The sequence below is a fragment of the Cherax quadricarinatus genome, chromosome 22, assembly GCF_038502225.1.
Source record: "Cherax quadricarinatus isolate ZL_2023a chromosome 22, ASM3850222v1, whole genome shotgun sequence".
Taxonomy (NCBI): Eukaryota; Metazoa; Arthropoda; class Malacostraca; order Decapoda; family Parastacidae; genus Cherax; species Cherax quadricarinatus.
This window is the reverse complement of record NC_091313.1, coordinates 20,914,334-20,936,562: the sequence shown is the minus strand read 5'-3', so window position 1 is coordinate 20,936,562 and position 22,229 is coordinate 20,914,334. Positions and strand designations below refer to the sequence as shown.

The 22,229-nt window shown below is 37.1% G+C and overlaps 1 protein-coding gene across 3 annotated transcripts in view; it reads left to right on the top strand.

Moving 5' to 3' along the window:
- The window catches only part of cnc (NFE2 like bZIP transcription factor cap-n-collar), a 453,797-nt gene that overhangs the window by 353,363 nt on the left and 78,205 nt on the right, over positions 1-22,229 (top strand). For 2 of the 3 annotated variants that reach the window (XM_070087536.1, XM_053778152.2), the window contains 3 exons: positions 6,242-6,364; positions 7,595-7,711; positions 12,593-12,769. In XM_070087536.1, coding sequence (XP_069943637.1) covers positions 6,242-6,364; positions 7,595-7,711; positions 12,593-12,769 — 417 coding nt within the window. The remainder of the gene's footprint in view (positions 1-6,241; positions 6,365-7,594; positions 7,712-12,592; positions 12,770-22,229) is intronic. The other variant, XM_053778153.2, reaches the window with a different exon arrangement.

Sequence of the window (22,229 nt, the reverse complement as noted above, 5' to 3'; positions counted from 1 at the left end):
AAATTAATAGTGTTTTTAAAGTACAGAATTCGTTGCTAAGAAATGTGAATGAATGTTGGCATGTATTGCTGCTTCCTTTACAGAATCTTAATTATTACTTTGCAACTAATTTAAACATTTGACAAAAGAATTTACACAATATATTTGATAAATAATTACAATTACCTTTTGACATTAGTTACACAGCTTACTTGGATAACAGTAAAGAAAAACATAGTACAGTGTTGATAGCAGCTTTAAAAAATCACTAAAGCATATAGTCATAGTAAAATGTTTCATAGTGTTTTCAAGTAAGATTTTTGTTTATCTTTGATTTATTAAAAAAGTAAAAAACTGGTGAACATGACTGTGATGAGAGTCATTGTGAAACTTTGCTGCATCTTACCACCGTGTACCTACTGTATGCAGCCACGTCATGTAACAAACATTTGCATAAAAAGTTGGACATTTAACACTGGCAAGCTGTATAGAACTCACACACATCACAGTAAAAAGGGTTTGCATATGGAGCATCAGGTCAAGTAATGCATTGCTAACATATGGACTGCAGCAGTTGTTAATAATATTATGGCATGCTAAATAGTATAAATTACTGTATGTACAGCATTCCTGTCTATGTAAAAATACAGTTAAATTTTTTTTGATACTAAATATAGTTATTTTTTTATTCAATTCTATAAGTTTTATTATATTTTAATTTAAAGTAGAATTCTGGAAAGTCTCAGAATCCTGCATGTTTTTTCAAATATAATAGTTGCTTGATTTACACAAGGAGGAGGAGGAGGCAAGTATGTAGGCACTGCGCCAGGTGTTTTGGGCTCGTGTTGTTTTTTCACAAGTTCAAACTGGAAGGTTGCTTTAAAGTAATATTTTAGAAAATATTCACAATGAGTTTTGCCGGAATATTAATGTCATTAGAGCCATTTAACAATTAAATATGACCAGGCAACCTACTGCTGGCTCACTGAAATAATATTTGACAGCCCATCCCTACAAACCTCACTAGGCTGGTTGTCTTCTACTCAGTTCACAGAACTTTGCTTATCATTCGCTGAGGTTTTACTTACACTTTGAAAAGCAAGTGTTTTTGAAACCTGGAATAAATACGTTAAAGTATGGTGGTGTTTCCTCCAAAATCGTTGGTAAAGTTATGTTAGGTTGAGCTTCTTGTCCCATATAATTTAGAATTTTGAAAAGGTTTAAAATACAAAATCTGGTAATTGCTTACTCCCAGTTGTACTTTTAGCTACAATACGTGTATAAATAACAGACTCGATGTAATTTTGTGTAGAAACACATAAACTATCACAATTTTAAATCAAATTTAAACTTCATTTTAATTAGAAAATTAAGCAGAATCTTAATGTTTTATTATTAACCCTTAAATGGTCCAAACGTATATACATGTATACGTTTTTTCAACATCTGAAAGTATGTAAAAAAATATAGATCATCTTTTTGGTTTTACATTTGAAAACGTGTAAAAAAACTTTTATCTACATTTTTTTTTGTTATATTTGAAAATATGTAAAAAAAAAGAAGATCTACTTTTGTAGCACTACGAATTTGAACGTCGATTTGTTTGGACCGTTTAAGGGTTAAAATTATATTGTACCCAAATATTTTACAATCTGCAGAGATTATGATCCTTCATAAGACCATAATAGGCGAATCTTCAAATTATGAACTACTAGTTCATAAGTGGATTATGTTTCTCCAGTAAGCATACAACTTTATCTTGATATTAAAACAATATCCTAATCCAACAAGAAGCATTGACACCATTGAGATTGCACGACTATAAACATGAGGATTTTATGTTCCACAGAAACTTGAATTTTATCAGCACCTTTTTCTTATAGGTTTTATAGTTAGTTCATTCATTTAATAAGTGTCGCCAGCTGATGCTACTGTTTAACCATTTTCAAGATTTGCAACTACATATTGTATATCAGGTGCATCCTTATAGTCAAAGAAAAGAATTATCTTATAATAATAAATATATAATAATTAATGATACCAGTAATAATAATAATAATAATAATAATATTATAATACAGGCACAGATCAGCCATCACTAATCCGGCATCATTGGTACCTGTAGTGTGACGGATTAGTGAGTTTGCCGGATTACAGAGTGGTTAGGTTAGAATAAATACACTTAATTAACCTATCAATAGAGACTCTTTCTGTTACATCTTCCTCATTTTCATCACTGCTTTCTCCTCCACTGGCTTGCTGCTGTGGATTTACAACAATCTGCATAATTTCTGAGTCAGTATAATGATTTGAGTTGGTATAATGATGAAATTTGAAATTATGCTAGCTGAAATTAGTGCAGGATTACTGATGGAACCGGATAACTGATTGCCAGATTAGTGATGGCCGACCCATAATAATATTAATAATGTACAGTGATAATATTTATTCAGAAAAATGCAACAAATTTTATACGAATTTGGGCGTGTGGTGCATATTTGTCATGAACAGTAATTTATACAAAAATAAAATTCTTGATCCCAGTTATCTAAAACCAAAGACCTAGTTCATGTTTGAAACTGTAGACAATATTGTTATACAGAATGATAATAAATAATAGAGACAGGAGTGAAATAAATTTAATTTTAACCATAAAATGGCAAAGTAAAGGTGAATGGGTAAACAAATAGTCCCTGTAATAGAAGGTGGTATGGGAATACCGACAAATTATAATTGATAAAGGCACAAAAGCAGCAATTGCAAACTTGATTTAGACAATATTTTGACTGTCCAGCAAGCTTTTTCAAGTCTTGAAAAACTTGAAGATTCCTGTTGTGCAGGTGAAATGTTTCTAAATGAAGTTTCCAAATGTTGCTCATATCATTATGAAGTGCAGAGTAGAGTAACTACTTGATGTAATAAAAGAATGAGGAAGAAGTGGCAGTTGTAGTGGATGGGGATGAGATTATGTTGCAGTGACTGTAACAGTATTGTAATCAGTGGACTCTATTTGTTTTTTTCTGAATCAATTAACCCAGCTGATTTTGTCCTATATTTTAGGATAGAGTTAAATTGTGGTTTACTGTACTTCCTAAAGGATAATGCGAGAACATATTGTGAAAAATATAGCTATCGTTCAGTGTTAAAAGTCATATACTACGCAGCATAAAATACAAGATAACCACAAAAGAGCAATCACACACACTCTTCAAAACAAACCACAGGGGGATGAAAAGAACTAGCAATAGGCCTTTCACACTGCATGAGGAGCTATGCATTGTTGCAATAAGTAGGCAATGCCTACCTTCCTCTTAGAGTGAAGTCATGGCTATACTGACACTAGCTCTCTTCCTCAGACTTTTTTTCTCACTCCTGCCTATTGCAATACATATTGCATAGCTCCTGATGAGGCATTAGTTGCTGTGTCAGAGGCCTAGCTCTTTTCATTCTCCTGTGGCTAGTTTTGCATACAGTATAAAACGAACTTTGTCCATGGAAGCAAAGAGGGGAATGTATGAGAGTATAGTTATACTAACACTCCTATATGGGTATAAAGCATGGGTGATGAATGTTGCAGCGAGGAGAAGGCTGGAGACAGTGGAGATGTCGTGTCTGAGGGCAATGTGTGTTGTGAATATAATGCAGAGAATTCATAGTTTGGAAATTAGGAGAAGGTGCGGAATTACCAAAACTATTATCCAGAGGGTTGAGGAGGGGTTGTTTAGGTGGTTTGGACATGTAGAGAGAATGGAACAAAACAGAACGATTTCAAGAGTGTATAAATCTGTACTGGAGGGAAGGCGGGGTAGGGGTCGGCCTAGGAAAGGTTGGAGGGAGGGGGTAAAGGAGGTTTTGTGTGTGAGGGGCTTGGACTTCCAGCAAGCATGTGTGAGCGTATTTGATAGGAGTGAATGGAGGCAAATGGTTTTTAATACTTGACGTGCTGTTGGAATGTGAACAAAGTAATATTTATGAAGGGATTCAGGGAAACCGGCAGGCCAGACTTGAGTCTGGAGATGGGAAGTACAGTTTCTGCACTCTGAAGGAGGGGTGTTAATGTTGCAGTTTCATAACTGTAGTGTAAAGCAGCCCTCTGGCAAGACCACCCTGCCTTGGTAGGAATCAGCCGATGTGTTAATAAAAAAAAATAAAATGTACATCACATGGCAATGATATTTTGTGAGATAATGTTGAGTGTCCAGTTAATGTGAATAAAATTTACTGATAATCTACACCTGTGCAATAATTAGAACCATAATAATGATTAGTAAAGCTGTAAGCTGTTTGCACATATCCATGTATTGTTTAGAGTTTTTTAATCACTGTATTATATGATGACAACAAAATTGTAATGAATACTTGTCAGCGTTGAAAGAAATCTCACATGTAGACAGTAAAGCAGTTGTGGAAATTGAGATTGCATAATTTGAACCCCAGCTGATGAGGATCCTGGTTGGAGTTGAAATAATATACACACTCAATTTCCATTGCTGTTTGTTGTCTACATGTGGAATGCCTTTCAAGACTGTATTATATATTTTCTGGAAATTACCTTGTTCCTATGTTTACCTGCTGTCCATCTCTTGTGCTTTTGTTTTAATTTTGCCAACTTGCATGAATGTCCTGACGGCACTCATCACTGGTTTTATTTCATGTATTACTGTATATTACATCAAATGAACATCTGACATAAAATTCATCTGAAATATTCTGTTTGCATGGGATAAGCATCTTGCATGTGATGTTGCATGTTTCAAGTAGTTAGTCCCAGCAACTTGCAAGATTCCTGCATGTACTGTATATAGTAATCTTGTAACACTGTTCAAAGAAAATTGTACATAATATAATTTTTAACCCAATAACTCTTTTGTGTAAGATCATTGTTATAAATGTATATGAAGAGAAACTTGTTGTTTTCCACATCTCTTTCATTCTAGTATTGTATTTCACAATACAGTATACTGGATTTTATAAATACAACTACCTAGGCTGCAATTTATTAAGGTCTATTAATTCTAAAATATATTAATTACTTCATTTAATTATCCAGCGAAGTACATTGCAGCTCACCTTTTCAGAAGGTATTTCTTCATTTTGGGCATAAAATAATTTAATTTATCATAAGGATCTATGGTGTGCCCAACTTTAATGTTAAAAGTCATGGATTGAGTAGCTGCACACTTAACTACTTATATCTCTCAGCTGGTATATTATTATAAACACTTTACTTTAATTTCAAAGATATTCTTGTTTATGTCATGCATCTATAATAATAATGATTATAATAGTATTACTAATAACAATAACAGTAATGAAATCTTAAGTTAATATCAGGAAAGAGTAAATAGTGTGGCACAGAGTATGTAAAAATTCTTTATTGTTAAAATTATTTGTGATAAAATCATTTAAATTTCATCCTTGTTGTTAAATGCGCAGTCATCTCTAAAAACGTGGCCTGTATTCTCAGATTTCAATTATCCATCATATTCACTGAAAGGCAACCGACCATTAGATTCAACTGTCCAACCTTTTCAGGCCCAGAGGCCTTTGCACACACAATTCTCTTTTATTCTGTTCATTATTAACCAGACTAGAGTGATATGTCACAGAGATGTGATCGGAAACACAAAATAAGTTTGAATCTGAAACAAAATTTATGCAGACTTAATTTTGTATTATTTGCAGTTTCTAATTTTAAGGAACATTCTAGGCATGTAATTTGTAGGGATGACTGTAATGGACAGTATCAAGGAAATGCACAGTTTATATTAACCAGTATGAATGCTTTTGTTACTAATTTAATTATGCTTTTAGCTTAGAATACAGTACTTTACTTTCTTATTTTGGTATGTTTGGGAACTGGAATATAACAAACTCAGTTATCTCATGCAGTAGTGTAGATTATAATTAAAACATATTATCTGATTGACTGTGAGTCCCATTCAAGGCAGTGTTTAAATGGGCAAGGGAGTTTACCAAATGTATCTTGATCTGTTTAGTTACTTTTAGTATTTTATATTCCATCTTTTCTTGGAAGATTGTATTCATATTTGTAACAATATATCATGAAATCAGAAATCAGTTCCGTAACTTTTAGAAGGAATACATTAAACGCTTTACTTTTACCTTTTTCTTTAAAGCAAGACCTTTACCACTTGCCTTGATGGGTATATGCTATACTTCTGTCTTACTGGGAATGCTATTGAGACATACTGCAGCTGAGTTTATAACTTAGTGAGAGTGTTGTTGTTGTTGGGCACAGCTGGGTGTGTGCTACCTCAGCTTGGTGGTGACGAAGGTGTGGACGCCTCCAGTGACTCCGCAGTGTCCTCCCTTAGTCCTGATGAGCCATGGGGCACAGTCGACCACACAACACAGTCCACAGGTACACTCGCACCTCCACAGATACTTACACTTTATTTTAATTTCCCACCCGAAAATAGAAAATTACACAAAATTCAGCAATAAAAGAACACTCCGGCCTAATCTTTATATTGGATAAATTTAGAGACAAATTTATGTACTCAAAGAATCAAGGCAGTGTCTAATTAAAATATTATACTACAATAATTTCTTTCTTATGTGCACTAAGTCAAGCTTAGGTATCCAAATTATAGATAATTATAAATTATAAAATTCTGATATTTCTCTATTTGGAAAAAATATGAATTATTGAGCATAGCTTTTTGCAAATTGATACTCAGAATTTTATCTTATTCTCCAAGTTTTCCAAATCACAAAATATTCTTGAACCTGATTACCTCCCATTTCCTCAGGCACTGTATAACACCTATGGATTTAGTGCTCTCCCCATGAATGCAATAATAATAATAATAATAATAATTTGAATTCATAACTTCAGAATTTATTATATTAGTGTATTAGCAAAAAAAAAAAAAAATAGGTACGTATTCTAATGTAAATTCTTTTATTCTAAAAATTCTGAATAAGAGAGTATTCCAAATATGTACAAAATTTTGGAAAACATTCTCACATGTATAAAAAATTCTGGAATCAGAAGATACTACTTCTGAATTAAGTTCAGAATGTTCAAAATTTCAGAGATAATTCTGAATTCAAAATTTATTTCCCAAATCTCTGAGAATATTGAGTTCGACAGATTAGAGTCAGAAAGATATGATATTACTGTAGTACTTTCTTTACATAAATCATTTTAATGTATGTATTTAAATATTCTTTAGAAAAAGTAATTTATTAACATTATTTTAATGGACTGCAAGGTATAAGCAGTAAAATAAAATTCAAGTTTACACATGAAGAGGCTAACACATCATGCAAGTTGGCATAGGTAAGAATTTCACTTGCAATTTCTGTATTTCTGACTTTCCATTCCTTAACTTATTCCTGTCTCAGGAACTTTACACATATGGCTTAACCTCTTAGAGAATTGAGGTACAGTATTGTGCTACTTTTCTGATTGATGTAATAATTAGAAACACTGGAGGGTATCATGCATGGTCTTAGTCTTGGCAGATGGATCACTAATGCTACTTCATTTATTCAGCTATTTTGATCAAAATATTTATATATTTTATGTTTTAATTATTTAGGACTTGATTTCCTAAATAATATGTAATTCTTATTGAAACCACAGACAGTGGAAGTCGAAACCAAAGTGGGGATTATAATACAGGCAGTTACCGCTATGGTCCTGAAGACCCACACCGCATGCCTCCTCTACCACTAAAGAAACAGCATATGTTTGGCAGAGGTAAGTTATTTTGATAACAACAATGAGGGGTGAATTATTTTATATGTCTAATTATGTATTTATTATTTCATTTTTGTACAGATAGTTATAAAAGCAAAGTTATGCTAATGGTGCTTGGTTTTCAGTGTTTAGTCTTTCATATAGTATTGTAATGTATTAAGTTTTCAGAAGTTGTAGTGCTTGAATCCTATCCTGCAATCTACCACTCTATTTATGAAGAAATATTTTCTAGTTAAGTTAATTCGGTACCAGTTTACATTTGTGGCCCCATAATCTTTAAGAAGATTGTCAAGTCACTTTTTTTAAACTATTGACTGATTTTGCTAAAAATTTTATAAATATACCAGTGCTGTTGGAGCTTCTGTATATATGTACCTGGTATTTACTTTCTCAGAACTTACAGTATAATAGCCAACCTTGTATTGTCAAGATATTGCCCATATTGTACTGAAAAAACAAAAGGAACAATACCATGACTGGAAAGATAAAGAAATAACCCACACATAGGAGAGAGAAGCTTATGACAACATTTCAGTCTGACTTGGACCATTTACAAAGTCATAGTGTGACTTTGTAAATGGTCCAAGTCTGACTGAAACAGCATTGTAAGCTTCTCTCTCCTATGTGTGGCTTAATTGTGTACCATACTGTGCTGTACTGTACTGTACTGTAACCATACTTTGACCAAAGAAAATAGTTGATATTTAGAATGTAGATTCTCACTCCCTATAAGTCATAATTTAGGTTTTGTTAATGTTTAGTTAAATAACTAAATATAGCTATAACCAGAAACAATTTACCTATACAGTGCTTCTGAAGGAATGTAAATTACTCTGTTTATAGTCTTGAATTTGTAAAGGTGTTCAAAAATCATTATTTCAGGAAGAAACCTTTGCATTTTTTTTCCTTTTTTAAGGGGGATTACTATGCTGTGATTTGAAATGTAATGGGAGAGAATTGCAAATGATTATACTCTTCCACAACCTTGGCCTGGATGTTATCAAGATTAATAATTTTTACATTGTCTCCAGTTGTAAAACATTCTTAATGGTCCAAGTCGGACCGAAACGTCGTCGTAAGCTTCTGTCTTTTATGTGCGGGTTATTTGTGTATCGTTCCAGTCACGGTATTGTGCCTTTTTGTTATTCATTCTTAATTGCCACATTACAATCACTTAGGGACTCCTAGTACTCCTAATAACCTGTGCTGTCATTGGAATATTCTTATCTGTGAAGGAAACTTACCTTTCCTCTGTTGTGCACTCAACAAGTAACTTCACTGCCACAAAAATGTTTAAAGTATCATAACTGAAGACTTGTCTATAACTACATCCTCCACTCTGGAGCTCCAAAACCTGTGGACCTACTTCCATACAAACCTAAATGAATAGTTTAGCTTATTTCTTGATGCATTTGATGATAAAATGGAGAAAAATATTCAGAATATTGGGCTCAAAAAATAAGATGTGTGGTAATTATAATTCCACAGTTTTTGACCACTTTATACCAAAAAAAGGAGAGCTCACCACATATGTATAAAATGAATGTAAAAACAGGGAAGAAAAATATTTTTAATTTGGCTTAAATTTGTACTTAACCCTTAAACTGTCCAAACGTAGATCTACGTTGACATGCGAGGCTCTCCAACCTTGATTTTCTCCATTTGAAAGCATGTAAAATTGGACGTAGATCTACGTTCGGAGCACTATGCACGTCAACATAGATCTATGTTTGGATAGTTTAACCCTTTCAGGGTTTCCAACGTACTAGTATGGCTTACGCACCATGGTTATTGACGTACTAGAACGCCTAAATTCTAGCGCCGTCAAATCTAGTGAGAGAAAGCTGGTAGGCCTACATATGAAAGAATGGGTCTATGTGGTCAGTGTGCAAAGTATAAAAAAATCCTGCAGCACACAGTGCATAATGAGAAAAAAAAAAATCCAACCGTGTTTTTGGTTTAAAACAGCAACTTTGCAGTGTATTTTTGTATGGTATTTATGGTTGTATTCTAGTTTTCCTGGTCTCATTTTATAGAATGGAAGACATATTACAGAAATTGAGATGATTTTGATTGGTTTCATAATGAAAAGCATTTTGAAATTGAGCTCAGAGTAACAGAAATGTTCGATTTTTACCGAAGTTCAAAAGTAAGCAAATCATGCCAAGCATCCAATACACTTCAACTGGTGAGTCTAATATTCTTTCATGAGTGCACTGATATTATTTATACCATTTCTACACAATTTCTATACTAATACAGTAGTCTGCATAACAGTAAATCTTCTATTTTTTGTGAGAATAAAAATTCAAAGTGGAAAGCAAAAGAGATGTAAGAGGGGCCTGGGGACATGACTAATGAACAGAGAAAATGTTATTTTAGTGCCAGGAATGTCTGTCTTGTTTATTCTGGACCCTATTTGGAAATTGGCATCTTCTGAAATTTGTGTAAAATTGGTAAAATTGCCAATTTCTGACCACTTTATTGGATACTTGAAATCGGTAAATGGGTGGTTTCTTGTACTCATTCGATAGAAAAAAATAGAGTTCTAGCAAAATAGATATGATTTTTGTCGACTAGTACACTGAAATTGGCCGAGAATAGGGCTCAAAGTGGGTGAAATCGCCAATGTGTAAACATCGTCGAGACTGCTAACTTCGCGAGAGCATAATTCCATAAGTTTTCCATCAAATTTCATACTTTTGGTGTCATTATGATCGGGAAAAGATTCTCTATCATTTCATAAGAAAAAATAATTTTTTTTTCCGAAAAATTTTCGACCCTGAGAACGAGTTTAGGAGAGGGCCTCTCGACCCTGAAAGGGTTAAGGGTTAACTTTTAGAACTGTAGATTAGTTCTGTAATACATTTATTGGTTCCTGCAAGCCCTGTCTACAAGTACAGGTGCTGTTGATCATAATTCAGATGTTGATAACCTGGGGACTTACTGTATATGATTATTTTATTAAATACATGAGCGGAGTCCCACCAAGGCAGGATGGTCTAGAGAAAAAAGATTCATCATCGCTCATTTCCTTGCTGCCTTTCCGGAAGAGTAGAGACATCAGTTTTGAAGGTCAATTAAAATGCAAGACAATCACCCATCTTTCACACTACAGGGGCCTCCAGAACTAAGTCTGGCAAACTGGTTTTCCTGAATCCTTTCATAGATGTAATATTGCTCACACTCCAGCAGCTCATCAAATCCCCAAAGAATACTAATCTCCATTCAATTTGAACTGACACACTTACACATGCTTGCTGAATGTTCAAACCCTTAACTCTCAAAACTTCTGCACTCACCTTCAAACACTTCATGTGATGTTCCCTACACTTCCTATTCACTCCAGATTTATATACAGTATCTATTTGACCCTATTTTGCTGTATCCTTTCTACATGACCAAATCATCCTAACAACATTTCTTATTCCTTGAGTGTACATTTCATACCACCATACCATGTTCTAATCTCTTCACTTCTCATTCCCTGCATGATTTTCCTAGTACAAATTTATTTTGAAAAGGACATCTCCACTACCACCAGCCTACTTAAAAGTAAATTTAATTTCTCAGATTGACAGTATCATCACACAGGGATACCTTTTCCCATCAAAATCAAACTCAGACTCTAAAAAAGTTAAAATCAACTACATTATTCCAAAATGTTATTGATATTGGACTACTAATCTAGTGAGTCTAGTAATCAACAAAACTTTGAAACAGAACAAAAGGTTAGGTAATCAATTGCAATTTTTCATGTATGACAATGAGTTCAAAATGGAGGCAAGTATTATACAGGAGAAGCCTGGGGACATGATTAATGATCAGAGGGAAAATTGCTTTAGTGGCCGAAATAACTACAGTGTTTGTTTTTAAATTGGAATTATTTGAAAATGGAGTAAAATTGACCAAATTACCAACTTTTGGGCACTGAATAGTATAGTTCTGATTGGTGAATGGGTAGTTTCTCACAATCAGTGGCTACTACAGGAGACATACTAGCAAATACTAGTTGGGTATTGCGTAAAATTGCTATTGCATGAAGTGCTCCCAGATCTCCTACTTTGTGCCTGAGTAATTTCATAAGTATTACATTAAACTTTTTTGCATTTTTGGTGTCATTACATTTAGAAGGGATTTTTAGTTTAGGGGGTATTGACAGGGAAAGGGTTAATTGTTGTCACAACTGACATTCAAGTGGCAGTAATCTGTAGAGGGTATGGGAGGGGGTGGTATTGGTGGGAAAACCCAGAAAGCAGTAGTACTTTCCTTGCCCAAATCTCTAGCTAAATAATGGTTTGTCTCAGTAATGACAAAAAATATTACTAATGAGTAATTTCAGCATGATATGTTAATATGAATCTTATTTACGTACATAGATTGGGGAGAAATTGGGTTAATATAATTTGATTTAATGATTTTCATTTTATGCTTGGCAGTAGCACATCACTTAGCCTGCAAGAGGGGTGGTAGAAACCACTACAAAGCCAGTGTTGCTTGCATAGTCAAAGTAGAGATTTTCAAGCTGCAGGCCCTCTTGTTTTGCAAGTTTTAAAAAGTTTGTGGCATCAGATTTAAATTAACTGAAATATAAATAACAAAAAGGCATTAACTAAGCAAAGAGGAATTTTAATTTTGAAGGGAAGAATTTTTATATAATAAGCAGTTCTTGCTTTGTTTCCTTCAGCCTGATGTCAATCTTTCATTGCCTTGACTTTTTCTTACTCTTGTCACCTTTCTGTTTTTTCTTTGTTCACTGTCAACTTCTTTTTTTTTTTACACACCCATATTTAAACTGTCAGAGTAAAAAAACAAAGCTTAGAGTCTTTTATCAGTATCTTTCATGACTTAGACTAAATCTTTGTGTTTGGGATGGTTCAGGAGGAGCAACAGGAAGCTTGGGAGGAGGAAGCAGCAGCAGCACTGGGGTTGGCAGTGTTGGTGGTTATGGGAGCCCCTACCCTCCTCCTGCAACCATACCAACCATGGAAGGAGCTACAGCTCTTGATCCCACCGAAATGAAATACTCTTGTACCATGGACTTCCGTTCCCAAGGAGGTGAGTATTCAAGGAGTAGATGACTGAGGATAATCTTGATCTTTATGTAACATCTTCATAATCAAAGGGACTTACAATGTGACTCACATGCCTCTTCTCATTATATATAATTCTGCTTTATTTTGAAGTACAAACATTTACCTTATTGAAACTTTTTGATTTTGTTTCTTCGTTTGGTCAGATTTGAGTTTATGCATTTTTAATATTCTTTTAAATCTACCCAATACAGCTCAAATAAACAAATAAAATGTGGCATTTATTTAGGTCCCACTTTTGGTTTTTAGTTTGCTTTAAGTTGTTACTCTGTGGTCACTTAAGTAACAGCTATTCACTCTTCCACTGTAATATACATGATTGTAGATTCTTTGATTGTTGACCAGAAAAGTGAGGAGACCAAAAATAAATTATAATTTATTTTTATATACATAATTTAAAATACTCTTGTTATTATACAGTAAAGCTCCAAATAAGAGTTACATTCTTGAAGACTGACATGTTACACGAATTTGTTCTAGGTGGATTAAAGGACATGTAGGAAAATTGGGATATCTTTCTGACACTTAAAAAAAAAAGGCCAAGCATGTTTTTTTGAAGTTTCATAGTTCTAAAAAATAATGTTTCATAATTTACATTGTAATTGAATGAAGTGAGGTGTACAAAATTAAAATACAGTAGTTTTTTTTTTTTTAACAATGGCCATCTCCCACTAAGATTGGGTGACCCAACAAAGAAGAAAACACTTTCACTGTCACTCATTCAATCACTGTCTTGCCAGAAGCATGCTGACATGACACTTCAGATGACCCTCCAAATCATAACATCCCAACCCTTCCTTCAGAGTGCAGGTACTGTACTTTCCTCCTCCAGGACTCCCTCTCTCCAATCTGATATCCAATCTCTCATTGCCTATACTCTTTGATACTCTCAGTACTTTATTCTTTCCTATATTCACTTTTAATTTCCTTCTGTTAAATACCCTCCCAAATTTAAGTATGTTCCTAAAAACATTATGTGAAACAATTTTTTTTTTTTACCTTAAATTCTGGTTGCTCATCTTTGTTGATGATCTTGAAAGGCATGTTAAAGTAACCCTACAGGGCTGAAGTGGATGGCTGTGGTTCTTGAACTGAGGTTGATGGCTATGGTTCTTTGGCTGATGTTACTGCAGATTTGTAAGTAGATGATGCCTTGCCAGATTCACAGGCAAATGCCTTGGCAGATTCACAAGCAAACACCTTGCCAGGTTCACAAATACAGTGGACCCCCGCATAACAATCACCTCCGAATGCGACCAATTATGTAAGTGTATTTATGTAAGTGCGTTTGTACGTGTATGTTTGGGAGTCTGAAATGGACTAATCTACTTCACAATATTCCTTATGGGAACAAATTCGGTCAGTACTGGCACCTGAACATACTTCTGGAGTGAAAAAATATCGTTAACCGGGGGTCCACTGTACATGCCTTGCCAGATTAACAGACACATGCCTTGCCAGATTCATATATATGCACCTTGCCATGAGTCAAAGGGATGTTAGGAAGTATTTCTTCAGTCATAGAGTTGTCAGGAAATGGAATGGCCTAGAAAGTGACTTGGTGGAGGCAGGAACCATACATAGTTTTAAGACGAGCTTTGATAAGCTCATGGAGCAGGGAGAGAGAGGACTTAGTAGCAGTCAGTGAAGAGGCGGTGCCAGGAGCTATGACTCAACCCCTGCAACCACAAATAGGTGAGTACAGGCACACGTCTTGCCGGATTCACAGGCACACACCTTGCCAGATTTACAGGCACACACCTTGCCAGATTCACAGGTACATGCTTTGCCAGGTTCACAGGCACACACCTTGCCAGATTCACAGGCACACACCTTGCCAGATTCAGACACACACCTTGCCAGATTCAGAAGTATATGCCTTGCTAGATTCACAGGCACATGTCTTGCCAGATTCACAGGGACACACCTTGTTAGATTTACAGGCATATGCCTTGCCAGATTCACATCACACGCCTTGCCAGATTCACAGGCACACTCATTGCCAGATTCACAGGCTTACACCTATTACTTAAATTTTTGCAAGCAATTTGTTGGTAGTTTCAATAAAACAGTTACACTATAAGTTTTGTCACATACAAGTGCAACTACTTATCTAAATTTTAGTATTACTGCACAGGACATATAATACACTGAAGACCTGTAGAATGCCTAGCATCTCAGTCAACACTTAGTCTAAACTATTTGAAAATTTATTCATATGAATTGTTGCTTTTTTGAGACCAAATGTTTAATGCCATCTTCATCATACCCTTAAGCTGTGAGAGACCCATAAAAAAGATGCTGTGTGTGTGTGTGTGTGTGTGTGTGTGTGTGTACTCACCTATTTGTACTCACCTATTTGTGGTTGCAGGGGTCGAGTCTTAGCTCCTGGCCCTGCCTCTTCACCGGTTGCTACTGGGTCCTCTCTCTCCCCGCTCCATGAGCTTTATCAAACCTCGTCTTAAAACTATGTATGGTTCCTGCCTCCACTACATCACTTTCTAGGCTCTTCCACTGCCTGACAACTCTATGACTGAAGAAATACTTCCTAATATCTCTCTGACTCATCTGTGTCTTCAACTTCCAATTGTGACCTCTTGTTTCTGTGTCCCCTCCCTGGAACATTCTGTCTTTGTCCACCTTGTCTATTCCGCGCAGTATTTTATATGTCGTTATCATGTCTCCCCTGACCCTCCTGTCCTCTAGTGTCGTCAGGCCGATTTCCCTTAACCTTTCTTCACAAGACATTCCCCTTAGCTCTGGAACTAACCTTGTCGCAAACCTTTGCACTTTCTCTAGTTTCTTGATGTGCTTTATCAAGTGCGGGTTCCAAACAGGTGCTGCATACTCCAGTATGGGCCTGACATACACGGTGTATAGTGTCTTGAACAATTCCTTATTAAGGTATCGAAACGCTGTTCTCAGATTTGCCAGGCGCCCATATGCTGCAGCAGTTACCTGGTTGACGTGTGCTTCCGGAGACATGCTCGGTGTTATACTCGCTCCAAGATCTTTCTCCTTGAGCGAGGTTTGCAGTCTTTGGCCACCTAGCCTATACTCTGTCTGCGGTCTTCTGTGCCCTTCCCCTATCTTCATGAATTTGCATTTGGCGGGATTAAATTTGAGAAGCCAGTTGCTGGACCAGGTGTCCAGTCTGTCCAGGTCTCTTTGAAGTCCTGCCCGGTCCTCATCTGATTTAATTCTCCTCATTAACTTCACATCGTCTGCGAACAGGGACACTTCTGAGTCTAACCCTTCCATCATGTCGTTCACATATACCAAAATTAGCACTGGTCCTAGGACCGATCCCTGTGGGACCCCGCTCGTCACACGTGCCCACTGTGATACATCATTACGTACCATGACTCGTTGTTGCCTCCCTGTCATGTATTCTCTGATCTATTGCAGTGCCCTTCCTGTTATATGAGCCTGATCCTCTAGCTTCTGCACTAATCTCTTGTGAGGAACTGTGCCAAAGGCCTTCTTGCAGTCCAAGAAGATGCAATCAACCCACCCCTCTCTCTCGTGTCTTCTGTTACTTTATTGTAAAACTCCAGAAGGTTTGTGACACAGGCTTTGCCTTCCATGAATCCATGCTGGTTGGCGTTTATACTCTTGTTCGTTCCAGGTGCTCCACCACTCTCCTCCTGATGATCTTCTCCATAACTTTGCATACTATACACATCAGTGACACAGGTCTATAGTTTAGCGCCTCTTTTCTGTCTCCTTTTTTAAAAATGGGAACTACATTTGCTGTCTTCCATACCTCAGGTAGTTGCCCAGTTTCCAGGGACATGTTAAGATTGTGGTAAGTGGCACACACAACATATCCGCTCCCTCTCTAAGGACCCACGGGGAGATGTTGTCCGGTCCCATTGCCTTTGAGGTATCAATGTCCCTTAGCAGTTTCTTCACCTCCTCCTCATCTGTATGTATGTCATCCAACACTTGTTGGTATATTCCTTGCTGGTGTCCCCATTTGGTCTGTCTCCCGAGAGGCCTTCCTGTCTCCACTGTAAATACTTCCTTAAATCTCATGTTGAGCTCCTCACATACCTCTTGATTGTTTCTTGTGAGTTCTCCACCTTCTTTCCTCAGCCTTATCACCTGGTCTTTGACTGTTGTCTTCCTCCTAATGTGGTTATACGTACAGCAGTTTTGGATCAGACTTGACTTTCGATGCTATGTCGTTTTCGTACTGTCGCTGGGCCTCCCTCTTTATCTGTGCATACTCGTTTCTGGCTCTTCTACTAATCTCCTTATTTTCCTGGGTCCTTTGCCTCCTGTACCTTTTCCATTCTCTGGTGCACTTAGTTTTTGCCTCCCTACACCTTCGGGTAAACCAAGGACTCGCTTTGGTCTTCCTATTATTTCTGTTTCCCTTGGGAACAAACCTTTCCTCTGCCTCCTTGCACTTTGTTGCTACATATTCCATCATCTCGTTTACTGATTTTCCTTCCAGGTCTCTGTCCCACTGAACCTCCTGCAGGAAGTTCCTCATACCTGTGTAGTCCTCCCTTTTGTAGTTTGGCTTTTCCCATTCAGTTCCTGTTACCTTCTCCACTTGTAACTCTACTATATAATCAAAACTCAGAACCACGTGATCGCTAGCTCCAAGGGGCCTCTCGTAAGTGATGTCCTCAATGTCTGAACTGCTTAGGGTGAACACAAGATCCAGTCTTGCTGGCTCATCCTCCCCTCTCTCTCTGGTAGTGTCCCTGGCATGTTGATGCATGAGGTTTTCAAGTACCACATCCATCATCTTGGCTCTCCATGTTTGTGTGTGTGTGTGTGTGTGTGTGTGTGTGTGTGTGTGTGTGTGTGTGTGTGTGTGTGTGTGTGTGTGTGTGTGTGTGTGTGTGTGTGTGTGTGTGTGTGTGTGTGTGTGCGCGCGCGTGTGTGTGTGCGCGCGCTTGTGTATGTGTATGTGTGTGCGTGTGTGTGTGTGTGTGTGTGTGTGTGTGTGTGTGTGTGTGTGTGTGTGTGTGTGTGTGTGTGTGTGTGTGTGTGTGTGGCAAATTTCTGAAAAATTAAAACAAAAATTATTTCCACTTAACCCTTAAACGGTCCAAATGTTTACATATATACATTCTCTCGTTTAGCACCCCAAACATATATATACGTTTCATTTGTCATTCATTCAACATTGGCATGATAGGCCTGAGTCGCCTAGACATGAGAGAATGGATGTGCGCACTCAGTGTGCGCCATATGAAAAAAATTGGGGGTGCCTGGGTACCACATGCTCTTTTTTCCTATAAAAAAAAATCTCAAAATATTCAGGGCGCTGCGCGGGTGAACGTATATATACGTTTGGACCATTTAACCCTTAAACTGTCCAAGCAGATCTACGTTCATATGCGTAGTTCTTCAAAAGTAGATCTACCTTTTTTTTTTACATATTTTCAAATACAGTGGACCCCCGCATAACGATTACCTCCGAATGCGACCAATTATGTAAGTGTATTTATGTAAGTGCGTTTGTACGTGTATGTTTGGGGGTCTGAAATGGACTAATCTACTTCACAATATTCCTTATGGGAACAAATTCAGTCAGTACTGGCACCTGAACATACTTCTGGAGTGAAAAAATATTGTTAACCGGGGTCCACTGTATAACAAAAAAAAAAAGGTAGATCAAAGTTTTTTTACACGTTTTCAAATGTAAAAAAAAAAAAAAAGATCTACTCTTTTACATACTTTCAAATGTTGAAAAAACGTAGATCTGCGTTTGGACAGTTTAAGGGTTAAAGGTTAAAAAACGTCATTTTTTCAAGTAGAGTAAAGCAAAAAAAAAAAAATGGAAGACACCTTACTTTTGTAGGAAGAATTGAAGTTGACAAAAAATGATCCTTCATCAGCAACATTGGCAAAATGCTCATATTCTGCTTCGTTTCAGTAATGCTGTATTGGATAATCCACTTTGTCCAGTTGTAGGAATGATTAACCTGGTAGCTGGCATGCTAGGTAGTGGGGTGGATACAGTACAAGCACTGCTGACTAGGTAGAAGTTTATTGGTTTGGGGTTACACCAGGGCCAGGTCCTAGGACCTGGGCTGATTGGCCTAGGAGTGAGGGCAAGCCATGGGCTAGTATCTTGACAGAGTTTCAGAACTCAGTGACAGCTTTTCTAGGTCATTCCAGAATCACCTAGAAAAGCTACATTTAGCTCTATTGACATTTCTTCATTTCAAATGAGCACTGCTTTCCTCCCAGAATATGACATTAAATAGCTTTAATATTGGAGGTCTTATATAAATATAACATATATTTGCTCAGGTCAGATATGACATAAAACAGAGTTAATATTGGAAGTTTCAAATGCTCTTTCATGTGGTCTCGTGTGCCTCTTAGTAACTAACCTTAAGGTAGAATTAGAGCAAAGAAATTGTAGAAGGTGGTTGTTGGCATATGCAATTCTTAGTATATTCTGGAAGATGGTTCAGCATTTAGAGTAAAACAGAAAATGAAAAACATTAATCTAAAATAATAAAATAATGATCTGTAATATTAATGCACTAATTTATCATACTACTCTGATTATTTAAAATGTCCAGGCCTCATATAAATCATTTTAAAAACCATTTCCTCTACCTGGTTACATTGGGCTCATCTTGGTCTAATATGCCCCACTTGACTGTGTTTCAGGGTTTTTTCGTGGGAAGATTCATAACCTAACATACCCCCACAAGGAATACGCAATATAAATTGGTAAAAGTATTTGTTTTTCTTATTTCTTTGCAGAGATTTTCTCTTCACACACTATGTACAAGAAAATTTTAATATAATGCAATTCATTCAGGCTGTAATACCTCTGGAAACATAAAAATAAGTAACTTTGAAAAAAATATACAGTAGGACCCCCATATACATGGGAGATGTGTTCCAAGGACCTGCCATGGATACTGAAACTGTGGATAGCAAACCCTATACAGTGGACCCCTGCCTTACAATATTAATTCATTCCAGAAGTCTGTTCGGGTGCCGTTACCGAACGAATTTGTTCCCATAAGGAATATTGTAAATTAGATTAGTCCGTTTCAGACCCCCAAAAATACACGTACAAAGCACTTACAAAAATACACTTACATAATTGTTCGAGTTGGGAGCTAATCGTAAGGCGGGGGTCCACTGTATATAAGTCCTATACTTATTATTTTTTTTATTATCACACTGGCCGATTCCCACCAAGGCAGGGTGGCCCGAAAAAGAAAAACTTTCACCGTCATTCACTCCATCACTGTCTTGCCAGAAGGGTGCTTTACACTACAGTTTTTAAACTGCAACATTAACACCCCTCCTTCAGAGTGTAGGCACTGTACTTCCCATCTCCAGGACTCAAGTCCGGCCTGCCGGTTTCCCTGAATCCCTTCATAAATGTTACTTTGCTCACACTCCAACAGCACGTCAAGTATTAAAAACCATTTGTCTCCATTCACTCCTATCAAACACGCTCATGCATGCCTGCTGGAAGTCCAAGCCCCTCGCACACAAAACCTCCTTTACCCCCTCCCTCCAACCTTTCCTAGGCCGACCCCTACCCCGCCTTCCTTCCACTACAGACTGATACACTCTTGAAGTCATTCTGTTTCGCTCCATTCTCTCTACATGTCCGAACCACCTCAACAACCCTTCCTCAGCCCTCTGGACAACAGTTTTGGTAATCCCGCACCTCCTCCTAACTTCCAAACTACGAATTCTCTGCATTATATTCACACCACACATTGCTCTCAGACATGACATCTCCACTGCCTCCAGCCTTCTCCTCGCTGCAACATTCATCACCCACGCTTCACACCCATATAAGAGCGTTGGTAAAACTATACTCTCATACATTCCCCTCTTTGCCTCCAAGGACAAAGTTCTTTGTCTCCACAGACTCCTAAGTGCACCACTCACTCTTTTTCCCTCATAAATTCTATGATTCACCTCATCTTTCATAGACCCATCCGCTGACACGTCCACTCCCAAATATCTGAATACGTTCACCTCCTCCATACTCTCTCCCTGCAATCTGATATTCAATCTTTCATCACCTAATCTTTTTGTTATCTTCATAACCTTACTCTTTCCTGTATTCACCTTTAATTTTCTTCTTTTGCACACCCTACCAAATTCATCCACCAATCTCTGCAACTTCTCTTCAGAATCTCCCAAGAGCACAGTGTCATCAGCAAAGAGCAGCTGTGACAACTCCCACTTTGTGTGTGATTCTTTATCTTTTAACTCCACGCCTCTTGCCAAGACCCTCGCATTTACTTCTCTTACAACCCCATCTATAAATATATTAAACAACCACGGTGACATCACACATCCTTGTCTAAGGCCTACTTTTACTGGGAAAAAATTTCCCTCTTTCCTACATACTCTAACTTGAGCCTCACTATCCTCGTAAAAACTCTTCACTGCTTTCAGTAACCTACCTCCTACACCATACACTTGCAACATCTGCCACATTGCCCCCCTATCCACCCTGTCATACACCTTTTCCAAATCCATAAATGCCACAAAGACCTCTTTAGCCTTATCTAAATACTGTTCACTTATATGTTTCACCGTAAACACCTGGTCCACACACCCCCTACCTTTCCTAAAGCCTCCTTGTTCATCTGCTATCCTATTCTCAGTCTTACTCTTAATTCTTTCAATTATAACTCTACCATACACTTTACCAGGTACACTCAACAGACTTATCCCCCTATAATTTTTGCACTCTCTTTTATCCCCTTTGCCTTTATACAAAGGAACTATGCATGCTCTCTGCCAATCCCTAGGTACCTTACCCTCTTCCATACATTTATTAAATAATTGCACCAACCACTCCAAAACTATATCCCCACCTGCTTTTAACATTTCTATCTTTATCCCATCAATCCCGGCTGCCTTACCCCCTTTCATTTTACCTACTACCTCACGAACTTCCCCCACACTCACAACTGGCTCTTCCTCACTCCTACAAGATGTTATTCCTCCTTGCCCTATACACGAAATCACAGCTTCCCTATCTTCATCAACATTTAACAATTCCTCAAAATATTCCCTCCATCTTCCCAATACCTCTAACTCTCCATTTAATAACTCTCCTCTCCTATTTTTAACTGACAAATCCATTTGTTCTCTAGGCTTTCTTAACTTGTTAATCTCACTCCAAAACTTTTTCTTATTTTCAACAAAATTTGTTGATAACATCTCACCCACTCTCTCATTTGCTCTCTTTTTACATTGCTTCACCACTCTCTTAACCTCTCTCTTTTTCTCCATATACTCTTCCCTCCTTGCATCACTTCTACTTTGTAAAAACTTCTCATATGCTAACTTTTTCTCCCTTACTACTCTCTTTACATCATCATTCCACCAATCGCTCCTCTTCCCTCCTGCACCCACTTTCCTGTAACCACAAACTTCTGCTGAACACTCTAACACTA